Source organism: Lactuca sativa, chromosome 1 (genome assembly GCF_002870075.4).
Source record: "Lactuca sativa cultivar Salinas chromosome 1, Lsat_Salinas_v11, whole genome shotgun sequence".
In the NCBI taxonomy this organism is placed as follows: Eukaryota; Viridiplantae; Streptophyta; class Magnoliopsida; order Asterales; family Asteraceae; genus Lactuca; species Lactuca sativa.
Window position 1 is genome coordinate 223,689,009 of NC_056623.2, and position 19,561 is coordinate 223,708,569.

The 19,561-nt window shown below is 34.6% G+C and overlaps 1 protein-coding gene across 1 annotated transcript; it reads left to right on the plus strand.

The window, feature by feature from the left end:
• The first annotated feature begins 8,601 nt into the window (after positions 1 to 8,601).
• Positions 8,602 to 19,290, plus strand: LOC111876949 (putative disease resistance protein At4g19050). The gene is made up of 4 exons (XM_023873502.3): positions 8,602 to 8,629; positions 8,824 to 8,871; positions 14,769 to 18,891; positions 18,966 to 19,290. Exons 2-3 carry the CDS (start codon positions 8,851 to 8,853, stop codon positions 18,867 to 18,869), a joined length of 4,122 nt encoding a protein of 1,373 aa, XP_023729270.2. The 5' UTR covers positions 8,602 to 8,629; positions 8,824 to 8,850; the 3' UTR covers positions 18,870 to 18,891; positions 18,966 to 19,290.
• Positions 19,291 to 19,561: the final 271 nt, after the last annotated feature.

Consider the following 19,561-nt stretch of genomic DNA (forward strand, 5'->3'; position numbering starts at 1 on the left):
GTCAGGATGTCCTCGAGGTAGTAGTAGTGTTGTAAGTCTGCGGTGGTAGCCGTAGCATTCACTAGCAGTCAGATAGTAGTATTAGTGTTGTAAGTCTGCGGGGGTAGCCGTAGCATTCACCAGCAGTCAGATAGTAGTAGTAGTGTTGTAAGTCTGCGGGGGTAGCCGTAGCATTCACTAGCAGTCAGATAGTAGTAGTAGTGTTGTAAGTCTGCGGGGGTAGCCGTAGCATTCACTAGCAGCCAGATAGTATTAGAGAGTTGTAAGTCCGCGAGCGTAGTCGCAGCCTTTATCAGATTTGTAGGTAGCATGAGCGCGTGTTGGACGCGGGAACGTAGTAATTCCCACCAGTTCGGGTGCAGCAGTGAGGATATGGGAATCCACGGGTTAGATTTCGGATTTCCCAAATGGTACAGTTATGGCTAAGTCAGCAATTTTGGCTATAGATCGTCACATCAGTTATGAGATCAGGGTAGCAGTGGACCGTTGGGGTTTGGGTATGTTAAGGGCTACCGTCAGTCTGGGAGCCATCATGTTGTTAGTCGTGGAATTGATGATGTCAGGATGTGACGTATGGACCCGATCGGTTGGATCGGAAGGTTGCTAGAGCCACAGTGACAGGATAACTAGTGGAAACTAGTCCTAGAGGAAGATTTCGTTCAGAAGTCGTGGAAGCGACTAAGTGAGGAGTCCCTTGACTCCACAGTTGGGTTGGAGTTCAGTGTTTCAGTCAGATCAGTGTTTCAGGCGACTCAGTGTTTCAGCCAGTTCAGTGTTTCAAGCGGCTCAGTGTTTCAGTCAGTTCAGTGTTTCAGGCAGCTCAGTGTTTCAGACAGCTCAATGTTTCAGTCAGTTCAGTGTTTTAGGCCATTTTGCGTTTCAGTTGGTTCGGCGTTTCAGGTAGTTTAGAGTTTCAGGCATGTTTAGTATTGCAGGCAGTTCAGTGTTTGGAAGGTTTCAGAGTTTTGGGTCAGTATTAGTATTTGTGTTGGAATGCAAGTGCTGACGGTATAGTTGGTTGATTTGGAAATGGCAAGTCTCTCTCATCAGGATCAGTTGAGCCTTCTGCCAAGTGTAAGTGATCTGTAAGGATAGCTAGGCAGGTAGCTTTTCTTTCAGTAGGGAAGGCTCGAGTTAGTAGGAATTAAGTAATCAGATGAGATATAAGCAAGCTGATTCTAGCAGCATCGTTTCAGTATGAGCGGCAGAATGGACAGAACAGTTATAGATAATCGAAGTATCTTCAGGAGTCGCTGGAAGCGACTAGGAGATTGCGATGGAGTGTAGTGACAGGTGGGAGTCCGGTAACTCAGATATCGGTAGATTAGTTGGACCAAAGTGGTCTCAGTGCATCCAGTAGGCGGATGAGGGGTACAGAATTCTCAGTCGGAGGAACTAACATTGAGCAAAATTAGGGAAAGGAGAAGAATTCAGTATGTTCCAACATTAGTGACCAGCACTGTGAGTGGCTGGAGTGATGGACAAAAGGGTGTTAGTTTTTCCAGGTAGAGAGTTGGAGGTAGTTCGCAGGACAGTTGGTCATAGCAAACTTCGAGGACAAAGTTTAGTTTAAGTGGGGGAGAGTTGTAACACCCCAAAGTTTGGAAAGTCAAGAAAAGAAAGAAGACCTCAATTTTTGAGGGGAGACTCGGCGAGTCCTAGGAGGGACTCGGCGAGTCCGAGCGGGATCCGGGTCGAGGTGTAAGCGACCGACTCGGCGAGTCGGCCAAGGAGACTCGACGAGTTGGGTCTGAACGAGGAAAACCCTAAATCCGGGACTTGGAGCCTATTTAAGCGTCTCATTCTCCTTCCTAGGGTTCCTTTACTGCCTCTCTACCCCAGAACACCAAACCCTAGCCTCCATATCCGTTTTTGAGCTAGATCTTGCCTTGAAGAGTGCACTAAAGCTTGGAGAAGGAAGAAAAGCCTTGGAGGTGCAAGAAGGGACTGTAGATCCGAGATTGAGATGACATTTCAGACCAATTGGAGCTCGGAGAGCTAGAGGAGCAGCGGTTCAGGGGATTGTCGAGTAGCAGCCAGAGGTTTATCAGCAGAGCTCAGCAGTTCAGGTGAGTTTCCCTTCAGTAGGAACGGGTCTAAGGCCACAATGTCGGCCCGTTTAGCTAGCAGTAGTATCTGGATTTTGATCCGATGCAGTAGTTAGCATGTTTGATGCCTTCGTGGCTTAGACAAGATTTATGTGTTTATGCTAGTAGATATGTTTATGATATGTTCAGTCAGCTTCGGATTTCGGTCCGATGTAAGGGACAGAGGTCCCAGTTAGCTTTGGACTTCGGTCTGATGTAGTAGTTAGTATGTTTAATGCCTTCGTGGCTCAGACAGGATTTATGTGTTTATGCTAGTTGATATGTTTATGCTATGTTCAGTCAGCTTCGGACTTCGGTCCGATGTAGGGGACAAGGTCCTAGTCAGCTTCGGATTTCGGTCCGATGTCAGCTTCGGACTTCGGTTCGATGTAGGGGACAAGGTCCCAGTCAGCTTCGAACTTCGGTCCGATGTCAGCTTCGGACTTCGGTTCGATGTAGGGGACAAGGTCCCAGTCAGCTTCGGACTTCGGTTCGATGTAGGGGACAAGGTCCCAGTCAGCTTCGGACTTCGGTCCGATGTAGGGGGCAAGGCCCCAGTTAGTCCGGACTTCGGTCCGATGCAGTGGGCAAGGCCCAGTATGTGCTTTATATGTTATTGTGTGGTATGGGGTAGATTGGGGGAGCTCACTAAGCTTTGTGCTTACGGTTTTCAGTTTTGGTTTCAGGTACTCGGTTTTCAAAAGAGGAGCTCGGGAAGATTGCAGAGCACACACCATAGTCAGTTAGCCTGGGAATGTTTGACTCTGATAATGATATTATGTTTTGAATTTAATACTCAAAAGTTATGCTTGACTTACGATACATTGTTTATAAATCTATTTTTAGTAATGTTTTAAAAGAAATTTTTAGTCGTGATTTTTGGGTCGTTACGCTTAATTAGTGTGAAATGGTATAAGTTATGTTTATTTCATTCCTCGTATTGTAGATCTCGGTTTTTAGGTTCTTTTGGCTAACATATTCATCACAAATCACATAAGATCATACATATAAGCATAAAAATCACACAAGGCATACATTTTACTCATAGATCTACACATTTGCTTGTATTCTCCCCCACAAAAACTTATAAAAACCGAAAAAGAGGGGGTATGAAGCTCACCTTGGGTGTGGTTTCGGTTTTGGAAGGAAAATGTGAAGAAAATTCGGCCTTAGCAACCTTCCTTGGAAGATCTCGAACTTAGATGCTTCTAAGGTGCTAAATCATAAGTTTGAATGGATTAAGAGGTGATTCTTGAATGGAATGAAATAACTAGCTTATGGATCTAAGCAACATTTTACCTTAGATGATGATTTTTATGTAAAAATCCCCTTAAACACTTTTTAGATCTCGAAAATATGGAGGAGATATGAGAGAGTTTCTTGAGAGAATTGAGAGTGAAATGTGTGTGTGTGTGTGTGCTTGGATTCGGCCGAGAGCAAGAGAGAGAGGGAGAAGAAGAGAGTGCTTGCATGGAAGTATGGGAAATGCATGGATGTATGGGTTATTTTGCATAGAAATCCTTTAGGCAATTGTGAGGTGGCATAGGAAAAGTCAACTCCTTTTTTCCTTTGGGCTTGGGCCGAGAATAGAGAGAGAAAAGAGAGAGTTTTTGGTCCTTAAAGGCTTAAGCCCAATTTCATAGTTATGTTGAGTGATTTTTGGTCCTAATAAATATAAATGAGATTTTTATGACCTATTAGGGCTAAATTGGGTTAATTATGGCCCAATATAGTTCACTTAATTAATTTATTTTATTCTAGGCCCAATATGGCCCAAAATATTGAAATAAATGGAAGTGGGTCCAATTAGAGTTCATTTAAAAGTTATAAGCCCAATATGGTCAAATTGGAAGCTTATTGGTCCATTGGGCCCAATAAGGAAGTCCTAGTCCAAAATGGACTTAAACAAGAACTTCTGGGGTTTCCAATTGCTTATTGACTACTTGAAATGCTTGTATGAGGTGTTTGATTGAAATTCTGTTGTTATAGAGTATGCATCATACATGCTCTCATGTCTTTGATTCATAATTTGGCTTAAGTGTTGTAGTTACAAGGCACAAAAATTTCTAGTTGTGACAACAGTTTAAATTATTTAAAACATATATAAAAATCGTTCATCCAAGATAAATAGCAAGCATAAAGATAATATGCACGCATAACACGTAATTTATATAAAATACTTCGTATCTATGTGTAAAATGAAAGTGACTATGCACTCACCTAAAAAATGGTGATTCCGAACTCAGACAGCGCTTTGATTCTTAAAAATAATTTCCTTCGACAAAACCTAATATTATTACCACTAGTTTTAGTCTAAAATTTACTATGAATTATTATTATTATTATTATTATTATTATTATTATTATTATTATTATTATTATTATTATTATTATTCTTATATATATATATATATATATATATATATATATATTATGAAAATTGTTTCTTATGAATAGTAAACTTCCATAATTTTTGTCTATTTTAGTCACTGGACTTTATATTGTTTTTTTGGCAGAATTGGTCCCTGTATTTTGGCAACTTTGGTCCTATTTTTTTTAGCAATTTTAACACTTTTGGTCCTTGTAATTGATGTTGTTATATTTTTTAGGAACCTTTTAATATTTAAAGTGGCCACAAAACTTTAACGGTTTAACAACTTTGATCCCTTTTTCTATTTACGAACCTTTTAATATTTAAAGTTTGGCCACAAAACTTTAACGGTTTGACAACTTTGGTCCTCATTTTTTAGCAATTTTGACACTTTTGGTCCTTGTAATCGATATTTTTACATTTTTTTGGAACCTTTTAATATTTAAAGTTTGGTCACAAAAACTTTAACGGTTTGACAACTTTGATCCCTTTTCTATTTAGGAACCTTTTAATATTTAAAGTTTAGCCATAAAACTTTAACGGTTTGACAACTTTGATCCTCATTTTTTAGCCATTTTGACACTTTTGGTCCTTATAATCGATATTTTTATATTTTTTAGGAACCTTTTAATATTTAAAGCTTGGCCACAAAACTTTAACGGTTTGACAACTTTGATCCCTTTCTATTTAGGAACCTTTTAATATTTAAAGTTTGGCCACAAAACTTTAACGGTTCGATTTTTTGGCAGAATTGGTCCCTGTACTTTGGCACCTTTGGTCCTCATTTTTTAGCTATTTTGACACTTTTGGTCCTTGTAATCGATATTTTTACATTTTTTAGGAACCTTTTAATATTTAAAGTTTGGCCACAAAACTTTAACGGTTTGACAACTTTGATCCTTTTTTCTATTTAGGAACCTTTTAATATTTAAAGTTTGGCCACAAAACTTTAATGGCTTGACAACTTTAACGGTTTGACAACTGTGGTCCTTATTTTGTAGCCATTTTGACACTTTTGGTCCTTGTAATCGATATTTTATATTTTTTAGGAACCTTTTAATATTTAAAGTTTGGCTACAAAACTTTAACGATTTGACAACTTTGATCCCTTTTCTATTTAGGAACATTTTAATATTTAAAGTTTGGCCACAAAACTTTAACGGTTTGACAACTTTGGTCCTCATTTTTTAGCCATTTTGACACTTTTGGTCCTTATAATCGATATTTTTACATTTTTTAGGAACCTTTTAATATTTAAAGTTTGGCCACAAAACTTTAACGGTTTCATAACTTTGATCCCTTTTCTATTTAGGAACCTTTTAACATTTAAAGGCTGGCCACAAAACTTTAACGGTTCGACAACTTTGATCCATTTTTTCTAAAAACTTGCTAATTCCTACCGCTTTAATTCTTTAGCCATTTTGACACTTCTGGTCCTTGCAGTCAAAACTTTTACATTTATTCATAAAAACATGAACAAAATGGTTCGGGGCAAAGCCCGAACTTGTCATCCTTGCACTTTCTACGTCTGTCATATTTATCAATTCAGAAACAATATTGAAAGCTTTTGGCCCCCGCGTAGCAGGGGTAACCTTTCTATTTCCCTATTATGATCTTTTCCACATATTTTTTTTCTTGTTTGCCACTTGGAACCCCACACAACCCCAACCACAATAGTACACTAAACTTCATTTTCCAAAACATTTTATGGTTCAACACGATCATCATTAACCCATCGCAGCTGTAAAGGATAAAAACAAGGTGGTAACTTAGGAGTTAAGGACAATTTCGATAGCAGCGGATCTAGAAAGAAAAATCAGATGTTGCACAAATTTTCTAGGGGTCGCATTACTAGAAAAAACTCATTTGTGAATGTAGTTTTCGTCACAAAATAGCCAATAAACCGACGAATTTACACAAAATTCACAATCATTAGACTTTGTTATGGATTACCAATGGATTCGTGACAGATTTGTGATAGTTTTGACAAATTTCTTTTAAATTTACATTTGACAATAAAATTTGAAGGATAGCCCGTACTACCCCGTGCTATATAGTAATCCACCGCTGAACTCTGATTGCAAGGTCGATTTTGGGATATCTCCCGACTCCTTTTTTGTGTATCCACCTTGTCACACCCCACCCACTTCAATGTTTTTCTCCCGTACAAGATGAGAGAACATCATTAATGCATGGCGGTCTTAAGCTTGGCCACAAGATGTCAAGATTAAAGATCTTAAATATGACTGTTCTACTTTGATCCGTGAACATAAGGATACCTACTTTTATAAAATTAGCATACGAGTAACCATGGTAAAAAAATGTCAAAAACTAATAAACTTGAGATTATTCAACGAGTCAATATAACGCAATTGCAAAATCACGTTAATACATTTGGTTTCGTCAATCACTTAACCAATATCATAAATAGGACAACTTAACAAACTACGACTTAATTTGTACTGAAAAACTTAAACCTAAAAATGGAAAATTAAGAATATATTAATATTTTATCTGCTTAATCCTATCATAAAATAAATGGCCAAGATAGTGCCACGTCATCCATTTTTGCAGAGTATACTTCAGACTTCTAAAATCCGTAACTTTCACATACGAGCTCTGTTTTTTACGTTTGTTATATCCACGCGTATGTAAAAATAAGATCTACAACTTTCATTTTGACTCCGTCGGCTAATTCTCGACCGATCTTAAATTTAACAGTACGATGAGATTATATTGTTAAATGTTCGCGTGAAATTATAACTTCTACATATGGACTCCGTTTTCGTCTGTATTTTTACCGTTGATTTTCTATTAATGAGATCTTCAATTCTCATTTAGGTCGCGTAGGCTAAAAACCACTCGATTACTAACTTTCTCATACGAAGTCAGATTTGGGTGTTCTTTTTATGCATGCTCTCGGTTTAACGTATACTACAACTTTGGTTTAGATTACTAAGGCCAAAAAGTCCTATATCGTAAATTCACTATTTACATCACACAGTGTCGTATCGGTTTTGTCGTGAAAATTCGATAGGTCATAATTTCTTCGTTATAATTCGGACTTCGGCGTTCTTTATATTTCGGAATCCTTGTCACGAACAATACAACTTTCTTCATCGATATTGGGTTTATCTAACACTTTATTTTTATCATTTATTTATTATATCATTATAAACAAGTAATAAGCACATAAATTCACATAATTCACGTATTACTAAAATAATTTATCTTTATTACTTCAAAATAAGTTACAATGGTTGACCTGACTGTTACATCACTATATTAATGTTTAGCCCAGAAACACGGGCGTTACAAAATCTTTCTCTTCTTTTCCAAAGATGCACCAAGATACTCAATATTAGTTCAACACTCTCTCTATTAGCTCAAAGGGCAATTAGGGTTTCTCTCAGTGAAGGTAAGCAATTGATGAGCCACAAATGAGGCTATAAGTGCCCTTAAGTAGGCCCTAAACCCTGGGATTTAGGTTTTCACTTCACATCGTCTACTCGGCGAGTCGACTCTTTGACTCGTCGAGTAGATCATTAATCCCATGTGACACAACACGACTCTACTCGACAAGTTGTAGCACCAACTCGTACGGTTGCTCAATAGTCCTCAGAAATATATAAATAAGCAGTATACCTGAAAGTCCAGATGTTACAGTAGATCCACCCATAATGTCTTACAAATCAACCATATATAGTAAAACTCTCACGATCAAACTTACATAGAAATATGCTCTTAATTTACCTATATTTGAAGTTATGCTTACAAAATTCTTTGTGTTTTCCATATTTCATAAACTAAGTGTATATGGTACAAATGTTTGAAGCATATAGTACAACTAGTGTCCATCTAATTTACCTATATTTGAAGTTATCCTCACAAAATTCTTTGTTTTTTTTCCATATTTCATAAAATAAGTGTATTTGGTACAAATGTTTGAAGCATAGAGTACAACTAGTGTCTATTTATTGTCTATTGATGCATAGATATAACTTTATTCCGTTCACTTCTCCTTTTTTACCGGGAAGCAAAGAAGTTATTCCCCAACACTTGATATATACTCGTCACTAAAATTTTCTTGTTGACGCCTTGCGTGAGCACTATAAATACCCCCCACAACAAATATCCAAATCACCAAAAATAAAAACCATCGAATTCCCAGGTTATTCCCTCTCAAAAATCAAACTGTGTTTCTAATATTTCATATATTTTCTCATAAATCTATTGAACATTTCTTATAATCCATCAGTGGTAATCCCCAAACATTTATTTAGAGGATTTGCCGCAAATTTGACATGAATTTGTAGCCCTTGTTTTATTTTTTGAGGTTTATCTAACAATTCCTTTAATTTATAGATTTGTACGTTGGATATTCACGTCAAAATGGAAGACCTAAATTCTCAGGTTTTTCTTACACTTTGGCTACTTTACTATGTTTCGTATATTTTATATAGTACTTTATTGTGCATAGTTACTTGCAATATATTATTTACACATTTCTCATCAACAAAAAGAAAAAAAAAACAGAAAAGAATCCACTTACATGCCTTGTTTTTAATATCTCAACTTAATTAACTAAAAATCTTTAACCATGTATCCTATTGATTTATACGCAAAGTTAACATTATATTTTGGGTTTCAAATATCCATGAAAACACTTTGATAATTAAAGATCATATACGTAATACACTTTCCAAAATACTATGTAATTTTTGAATATTGTGTTGGAGTATCATGAAATCCGATTTGGGATACGAAAGAAAAAACAAATCCAAATTTTACGCAAAATTTAAGATCCTAACTCAAAATACATTGCTTTGTTTGTGTTATGTTAAGACAAATCTTGTAGATTGAATAAGAACTTATTTTCCAATGGTCTCTATCTTTCTCTACGCCAACACCTTGATTTAATATAAAAACGATGACCGTTTTTAAAGGTGAAATGACCGCAATTTGGATAAGGCGTATTTCTTAGGTTTTTGGTAGGAAAATTCCGAATGTTCAATGCGCCTTGCAACCCAAGTAGGGGATGTACCCTTAAACCCCCACGTTCTCAAGTCCTAAGTAGTTGTCTGAAAATGCATCTATATCTCTTATCTCCAAATATAATCGAACCGAACTCAACTTGAGCTGAATAACATCCCAATTACAATAAATATATCGATGACACTAAAATCATCAACATTTAATACTTTCAAAATTATCTCAATAATACATATTATTGGTACCTAATTTTAATATAACTTTATTGAAGAAAAATAAGCAAACATGTACTCTTAAATTTTTTAAAATGATTATTGAAAAGTTTAATAATAAGTAGGTTTGTTTAAGTTTCTTATAAAAATGAAATATCAATTATAGGCCATTATTTTTTCTTATGGTAATATTAGTTATATACGTTAATTATAATTAATTTTATATAAAATGTTTGTAAACAGATTGGAAAACAACTAATGTCGATTTAGGGCATATACAAATTTATAAGTTATGATAATATTTAATATTGTGTAACTTACGATCATATTACAAAATCCAACTTCTTGTTTTGTTGAACATAAGACAGAACAGGCTTTTATTTTCGTTATTTATTTTTTTGTTTTTGACTTCTTAGATATTATATTATTTTTTTGTTAAGAGAAATTAGATAAAACTATTTTTCTTTATTTTAGATTCTTTTTAATTGCATAAGAGAAATTAGATAAAACTATTTTTCTTTATCTAATTGCATAATCGAATTAAAAATATTTATCCGATCCTATATTTTCATGATAAACCCAAACATGACAAATTATAATCAATTTTTGATTTTTCAGTTAAGAAAAATGTATGTCTATCCAACGAAAATGTATGTCTATCCAACGTGATGTTTACTGTTCATTGAAATAGAAAGATAAAACTTTACAAGGAAAACATATTTTTTAAAAGAGAAAGAAACTACGGAAATGAGACTAAGGGCTAATGTCATAAAAACCGTTAAGTTTTCAGGGTTTTGTCGGTTTTGCCTAAAGTTGAATTTTATATCCGTTTTTACCCTATCATTTTCCAAAAAATGTTCGATTTTACCCTTTTACTGGTGATAACAGGTTACCATTATATTAACTTCGTAAAAAAAACTCTTAACTTTACAGTTTTTTTACGTTTTTACCCTTCAGTTTATAATTTTTTTTACACTTTTACCCTATGTATTTTTTTTTCATATTATATGTATTCAAGCAGAAAAATCATATGAATATGTATATTATGAAAAAAAAAATATACTTAGGGTAAAAGTGTAAAAAAAATTATAAATTTAAGGGTAAAAACACAAAAAAATGGTAAACTTAAGGATTTTTTTTTTGCGAATTTAATATAATGATAACCTGAAAAACCTGTTATCACCGGTAAAAAGGTAAATCGAAAATGTTAAGGTAAAAACAGACATAAAGTTCAACTTTAGGCAAGACCGATAAAACCCTAAAAATTTGATGGTTTTTATAACATTACCCTGAGACTAATCAAGAAATGATTTTGATAATAAATTTATTAAAAAAAGTGTTTATATATATATATATATATATATATATATATATATTAAATAAAAATGAAAATTATATTAAAAAATAAGTTAAGTTATAGAAAAATATTTATTTTAGGTTTTGGTAATAGACAGTGTTGTAAAAATCCCGACTAGGTCCTAATTAATCTTCGATTAATCCCTAGGCGATACTCGACCGATTAGAGGGCGCCTAACGATTAATTCATTCATACACAATGAGTGAAGCTGTGGAACTTGATGAAATTTTAACACTTTGAAGAAGTTATATCTCAATAGAAACTATTTAAAGTATGATTACTCTTTTATTAATCATAATAACCTATTTCGTTATGATATTAGGGGTATTTATGAACTTTTATATAATATTAGTCATTTAATTTTTTTTTTTTATATTCAACAAATTAGCAATTAATGGTCCCCGACTAATCCTCCGATTAATCTCCGCCTAGCCGATTAATCCCTTAACCATAGTCCACTGACTAGCTAGCGTCAAACGATTTTTACAACCTTGATAATAGGTAATAGGTTGTAATTTATTTTGTTTTAGATTGTTGTATTGATTATTTAATATTAAATTTACCTTTCTTTCTTGTTATAAAAAAATGAAATATTATATATTTTAGACAAATTTGCAAGAATAGTCTATGTAGGATGTCAAAACTAAAATGTTTGGGCCAAAAATGTTTGGACTAGTATTAGTGGTCCAAAAGTTTCATTTTCTTACGAGCTTGGTTTAATTTGGTTTCAATTTTTTGTAAGACGAGTTTTTCTTTAATATTTAATTTTCCATTTTTTTTGTTACTACATTAGAAAAACAATTAAAAATAAAACAAAAATAAAATACCCTCCCCCTTTCCTCCCCCCCCCCTTCTCTCTCTCTCTCACTCTCTCTCTCTCTCTCTCTCTCTCTCCATTACAACCCTAACAAGATATTGAAGCCATTGTTATCAAAGTTTGAAATCGAGGAACCCTTGAAGAAAATTCGTACAAAAAATTCATCAAGAAAGCGTCATCACTGCAATATTTTAAACATTTTTTCGTAATCTCTTCCACATCGAGTTCCTCCTCATATGCACAACAACTTCGAAACTCATCTCCATCTTCTTTGAGATTCAACTCCATTACAACAGTTATTACATTTGCTTCACCAAATTAAAACGAAAGATAAATAAAAAAACGATCAATATTTAAATCTAAACCCCATATTCCAGATCATGATCGACGAATAAAAAATTCCAACAAAACCCAAATCAGAAAAACTTCAAAGCTATAAAGACTAAAAATATTTCATTTACTGAATCTGAAGTGATCAGAGGTTTTGATTTTCATATATAGTCAATGATTATAGAAACGAGAAGGGTGTACGAATCTTACTCGAGAGAGCTTCAAATCACTGTTTAACTACCGTCGATCTCTCAAGAACCAACCTGCAATAGCAAAAAAATCCTCTGAAAATCCCACTTGAAGTTCTTCAATGGCGACATCGATTCATTCTCTGTGGGTTCAGAGTAAGAGGAGAAGTGGATATGAAGGATGATAAGTGGGTGTTGGCTTCGATTTCAGTTTCAGAGAGGCAAGTAGAGCTTTTTGATTTAGATCTTCTGGGATATCCGACGAACTTTAGGGATGAACATACATAAATCGATTTCAAGAAGGAAACCTATACATACACACATACATAAATCGATTATAGATTGGATTTATGGGTTTTCTTTTGAGAAAGAGATTTTTGTGCGTGTGTGTGCTCATCAGATATGGGGTTCATGAATGTGAGTGTGTACGTTCTTCAGCTCTTGATTTTGACTTTAGAACAAGAAACCCTTCATTAGATTTGATTTCGACTTTAGAATAAGAAACCCCAAAAGTATTGATAACAAACCCATTAGCAATCATTAGAGCTCTGATTGAAGCTGTTGATTAAAGCTAGAAAGAGAACATCGATTTTTCATATGTATAATTTTTTCACATGCCATTGAAGCTTTGGTGAGAGAGAGAGAGAAAGAGGGGTATTTTATTTTTGTTTCATTTTTAATTGTTTTTTAATAGCTGATAATAAAATAAAAAATTGAAAATTAAATAATGAAAGCAAAATCGTTTTTACGAAAAAGTTCAAACCACACTGGGCAAACCTCGCAAGAAAATAAAAATTTTGTACCATCAGTGTTACTCCAAACTTTTTTGGTCAAAACATGTGAGCTTTGAGATATATATATATATATATATATATATATATATATATATATATATATATATATATATATATATATATATATATATATATATATATAGCTTAGGTTATTCTATTTTAACTAATTATTGTACGAATATCATATGCTATGAGAATGATAAAGAAAATATGTTGTTTGATAATATAAATACGTTAAATCTTACATAAATATTGTCATTTACACACATTCTCACTAATTAAATCGTCTATAAGATTATTATACAATTATTATTATTATTCTCAATTCTGTCAGAATGTTTATTGGGTCGTATTTTGTCAGAATGAAAATGAGTGAAAAACTGTATGTGAAAACAAAAATAAATAATAGTTAGCGAGAATGCATAAAAATGACGATATTTTTGTAAGGTTGAATGTATTTACATTGTTAAACAACTTATTATCTTAGTAATTCTCATAGTATATGATATCCGCACAATAATTAGTTAGAATACTTGAACTTAGCTTATGTGTATATATATATATATATATATATATATATATATATATATATATGTATATATATATAAAAGCTAAAATTTTAATGAATCCACCTCCACATAGAATTGTTAACTATTTGAAAACATGTAATATAGATTGTTATAGGATGTGTGGATTCCTAATTTTTTTTTCTCCAAATGCGGTCTTGGGTAGATAAGACTCCACTCGGGTATATATAAGGGAAAATGACTCTTGAGGGTAATTAACTTTTGCGTTTGTACTCATTTGCTCCCTTTTTTGTATTCAATATAAGTACAAACGCAAATGAGTACAAACGCAAAAGTTAATTACCCTCAAGAGTCATTTTCCCTTATATATACCGGAGTGCAGTCTTATCTACCCAATACCGCATTTGGAGAAAAAAAATTAGGAATCCACACATCCTATAACAATCTATATAACATGTTTTCAAATAGTTAACAATTCTATGTGGAGGTGGATTCATTAAAATTTTAGTGCCATGGATGGTTATTTCCCATCTCCCTTCTCTTCCAAATCGATTGAATCGAGTTAAAATAATTAAAAAAATATAGTGCTTTCACTACTACAACTAAATACTTTTCCCATCTCTATGAGGAGAAAAATCACGTAGAGATTTTCTTAACATGAAGTTATCCTAGATACAAGGTAAGAGTTTTAGTGTGTGACAATTAAAGGGAACACAAATAGGCATTTTCGCCATCGTATATATTTGGTAGGGTTTATTTTGTTTGGTAAATAAATTCAAAACGACAATGTATATATAAATTCTTTTCTAACTAATCTCTTTTAGTCAAAAGTCTAGAAATTAGGGATATATGGTCTTCTATTGATCACGCTCTAAAACCACCCTTTGTGTTTTTTAAAAATTGTGCAAAAGGGAGAAAATAGTATCCACAATTTTATTAAAGTTGATGGATTATACTAAACACCTTTATGTGTCAATTGAAAGAATAATGCCATCATCTAGTACATGGGTTTTAAATGACCATCATATAACTTGATCACTTTTGATTACATTCCTAAAGTACTAAATTTATTTTATATTCATTATAATTGTAGAATAATAGTGGCAAGGAAAAGGTGCTCAGTTCAATTCAGCATGTGAGCAAAATATGTGCAAGCATAAAAGATCACAAGAAAGTAAATCTGTTTGGGCCTCCAGGAGTTGGGAAAACATGGATGGCAAAGAGAGTAAGTGAGCTTGCCACCAGGATGAAAATTGTCCATGTCACACTTTGGGTGTTTATGTGCAAAGAGTATACGAAAGAGTCTCTCTCCAAAAGTATTGCTCAACAGTTATGCTTACTTCCTACTACTTATGAGGAGTGGGAGGATGGGGATGAAAATAAGGAACTAAAGGACAATGATGATAAGGTTCAAGACTCAGAAACTTTGATTAAAGAGATAAAGAAGAAACTTGAAGAAAAGGAAATTCTTCTAATTCTAGATGATGTTCACCTAGATCACGAAACTGAACATGATTCGAATGAAACAAAATTTTGGTCACTATGGAATGAAATGTTTCCTAATGAAAACTTCAAAACTCTTTTAATATCAAGATTAAAGAGGGAACATGAAGATATTTCTGATGCTATTGAGGTTGAAGCTTTCCCTAAAGAAGAGTCTGATGCTTTATTGATAGGAAAACTTGATGCTCAATTGAGGAAAAAGGAAAGAATCCTAAATCTAGGAAAAACATTGATAGAAAAAAGTGACGGTTTTCCTGGTACAGTTATTATGATAGCAAAATCCTTGAATTACTTTGGTGTAGATGAATCTAGAATGTCTATTCTTGAAAAGGAGTTGGAAGAAACATCTCGCGAATACAGTGTAAACAAGTTATTGTGCATGAAGCATGATGTGTTGCCCATTAGTATTTTGAAAGATCTATGGTGGAGTGGTCACCATTTCTTTCGTGATTCAGCAAGTGTTCACTACAATGAGCTGATAACTTACTGGATCTTGGAAGGGTATTTGGGTTTTGGTAGCATGACGAGTTTGTATAACAAAGGTCATGGGATTGTAATGGAGCTTATGGATTATGGCGTACTCAAAGGGCTAGAGGGTGATTATGTTTTCATGGACAAATCACTTATAAACGTTGATGATCTCTATCAGTACGTTGACCAAAATGCAAATCTTGGTTTGGCGACTGTGTTTACTTCTGATGTAGAAGGTTTTGGGCGAATCACGCATGAAGATGGAATGTTGAAAACACCTCGGAGGACACGTACGAAAGTGAAGAATCAAGAACAGAAAGAATCATCATCAAAGGAAGTTGGTCAGAATCTTTCGACTTTATTATTAGACGGGACCCATTTTAGTGATCAAGTCATGATGAACTTCCTTAAATCCGAAAAGGAACTTCAAGTTCTAGCTTTATTCAATCCCACCATCAAATCTTTGCCAAATTCGTTGGATATGATGGAGAAGCTTCGTGTTCTTGTGCTTAGAGGTTGTGAGTTTTTGCAAGATGTCAAGCTCCCTTTAAAAGCTTTGCGTGTTCTTGAGATCTCTGGTGGAAGGTCTTTGAGGTCGTTAAAATCGATATTTTTCAAGAACATGGTGAATCTTCAAAGTATTCATCTATCTGGACTTCAAATCAGTTATTTACCTCAGGCCTTTTATAATCTTCTTGAACTACGTTGGTTAGTCATTAAGGATTGTCGGCGTTTGAAAAAGCTTGAGAGCCTTTCAAAACTCGAACATCTTTTGGTTGTTGACCTCTCGGGTAATATCGTTTTGGATACTGTCGATAAAAACTTCTTGAAATTTAAGAATCTTCAAAGCCTTAATCTTTCTAATACCTTGGTTTCCACAACCCCATTGCTCAAAAACATTGAATCACTCACTCATTTGTTATGTCGAGGATGTAAAGGTTTAGGCAGATTGCGAGGGCTAACTTCCTTAACCAGTCTCCAAACTCTTGATCTCTCTGGTTCCATAGAATTCGAAGAGTTCCACGATTCATCTTTACAAAGCTTAAGATCCCTCAAAACTCTTGACCTATCCGAAACTGCAATTGATCGTCTTCCTTCTAACATTTCCGACCCTCGTTCTCTTTATCTTAAGAGTTGCCCTCTGTTAGAAAGACTTCCATGCATCGAATCCCTTCGAGACCTCGAGGTACTTGATGTTTCAGGTTCAAAGAATCTTAAAGAGTTCGAGAAGGGATTCTTTGATCGACTCACAGATCTTCGAGTCCTCAACCTCTCAGAAACTAATGTTGTAGATCTTCCTTCCCTCTCATGGCTTTCCAATCTTCGTGAATTGTACCTATCACGTTGTCCATCTTTAAAACGTTTACCCTCGCTAGAATCTGCTACAAAATTGGAGATTCTTGATGCCTCATGGTGTATTGGTTTAGATGATATTGGAAATCAATCTTTTGAGGGAAAAACTCGCCTTCAAAAGATCGATCTTTCTGAAACAAAGATCGAGTCCTTCCCTTCTCTTTCAAATCCAAGCCATCTCCGTCAGCTCCTACTAAAGAACTGCAAAGCCTTGAAGAGTTTTGAATTAAATGTATCCTTGCCGAATCTTGAGGAGTTAAATCTTTCTGGTGTCACCTTGAAACCTAATGGAGCTGAATTCATGAAGGATATGAGCAACATTCAAATTCTTGACCTCTCTAATACTTCCCTCGAACAGATTCCCTCCATTTCAAAATTCACAAACCTTACTCGTCTTTCTCTTGCTGGTTGCTCATGCTCAGACGCAGAACTAGATTTGAAGCCATTAAGTAAGCTTGAAGTATTGAATCTTTCAGGATCATCCATCAAGCGTTTGACAAACCTCACTGGGTCTCACACCCTTCAAAAGCTCCTACTTCAAGGTTGTTCTATAGCGGAGTCCTCTAAAGATGACGAGTTTAAAGATCTCTTGGGATCCAACCCAAAAATACCTGATGCGATGTCTGAATTAAGTCATCTTGACCACATCGAGTTTCCAAATGTCAATTATGACACCAGCCATGAAGAATCTTCATCAAAAGAAACGAATCAAGAACAATGCAGCATTTGTCGGTTGTCCGAGGATGACAAAGCTCCCATATTTACTAGTGGTTCTCAGTTTCTTGAAATTCTCAAGGAAAACCCTTTGCAAGAGAAGAGCCATTTATGTGCAGTTCCTTACATGGTGGAAGGTGAAATAGGAGATCGATATCTTCAACGACATGAACTTGTTTTTCGAGATGTCTACCTCCAAGCATGCGGGTTTCCTCAATACAAGGGAAACAAGTCGTTGCAGATTCGAGGTTTTAACCATTTCCCAAAGGGTATCGAAAACATCATCTGTAAAGTCAACATGGTCTTTCTGATTGATAATAAGTTCAATGGTTTGCCATCTGAGTTTGATGTATCTAAGCTCAAGGAAGTAAAGGGATGCTGGATCGACAGGTGTGATGAAACAATCACCATTTTTACCGAAAAGGAAGGAGATGAGAGTTCCAATTCTCCAATTTTCCTAGAGAATCTTGGAATTTCGAATAATCGTCGTTTGGAAAGTATATATAATGGGAAACAGGCATCTGGGAGCTTTGATAGTCTCAAGAGTTTGTATTTGGAAAGTTGTCCAAAGCTTTCAGTCGTATTTCAATCGTCATGGCTACCAAAGAACTTGGAAGTTCTTGAAATCAAACACTGTGACAAGATAGTATCACTCTTTGATCAAACGGATCAAGGTATACTTCCAAGCTTAAAAACGTTGCATTTATGGGAACTATCAGAACTAGAGAGCATTGGCCTCTCATTTCCAAAGTTACAAACTCTCAAAATCTGGGAATGTCCAAAAGTGAAGCAAATTGAGCGCATCTTTCAATCATCCCATACTTTGGAGACATTATCGATCACTGGTGCGACTAGTTTGAAGAGTTTGGATGGAATCTCATGTTTAAGATTTCTTTCTACTCTTATATTGGAAAGTTGCCCGATGCTTGAATATGTTGCCTCTTTTCTGGACTCTGTTAAAACCATCGAGATAAAGTCATGTGAGAAGTTGCAGATTCTGTTTACACGCATGTACTATATGCCAGATTTAGACACACTCCATTTTGAAGATCTACCGATGCTGAAAAAGATTGGCGTCACTTTCCCATCAATAGTAACTATAATTACTTACGAATGCCCAAATTTGAATCTCAAAGGCACGATTGTTGACTAGCAATGATTCCACATGCATCATGGTACGTATCATCTAGTTCATCAAAACATCAATTATATAATAATGAAATTATTGACTAGGTATTTTGATACTCAGGTTACATATCGTGGCATTTAATTACTTGTTCCTGAAAAAGATGACAGAAAATTACTAGTTCGTGAAGGTAATAAAAGCTGTGTCATGCATTGGATATATTTGTGAGGATTCTAATAATGTGTGTGCTTAATTACTGATTGGATCATGTATGTTAATTAATCTGTTGTGCTATTGTGTATCCATAGAAAAAAGGTATCACTTTCTTTGTTCATTGTAAAATAATGTGCGTGAAAACGTGACAGAACAATAAATCCATGTATTAGTTATTATGCATCTTGATTGTTTAATAATATGGTTTGAGTTATCAATCGATTCTTTTATAGAAGTTTTTTCAAAATTGTGTGCCGCAAACAATCAAAATATTAGCCGATGTGTATTATGCTTTATCTATCAGTTTGGAATACTGCCCACTACTAAAAAATAGGGTATTACGGACAGAATTTAGCGACGGAAAAAATCCGTCGGAAACAGAGACGAAATACCGGCGGATTTTCGTCAAATTAAAAAAATTTAATTATATGGATTTTAGTGACGACTTTTGCGACGGTTTAGCAACACTATACATTTTTGTTGGTAGTCCGTTACGCTTCACCAAC

Excerpts from the sequence above, each read along its gene's own strand:
- LOC111876949 (XM_023873502.3), top strand. The coding sequence starts at position 8,851 with ATGGAAGACCTAAATTCTCAG. Across the intron at positions 8,872-14,768 it reads TGGAAGACCTAAATTCTCAG|AATAATAGTGGCAAGGAAAA; the intron begins GTTTTTCTTACA and ends TTATAATTGTAG.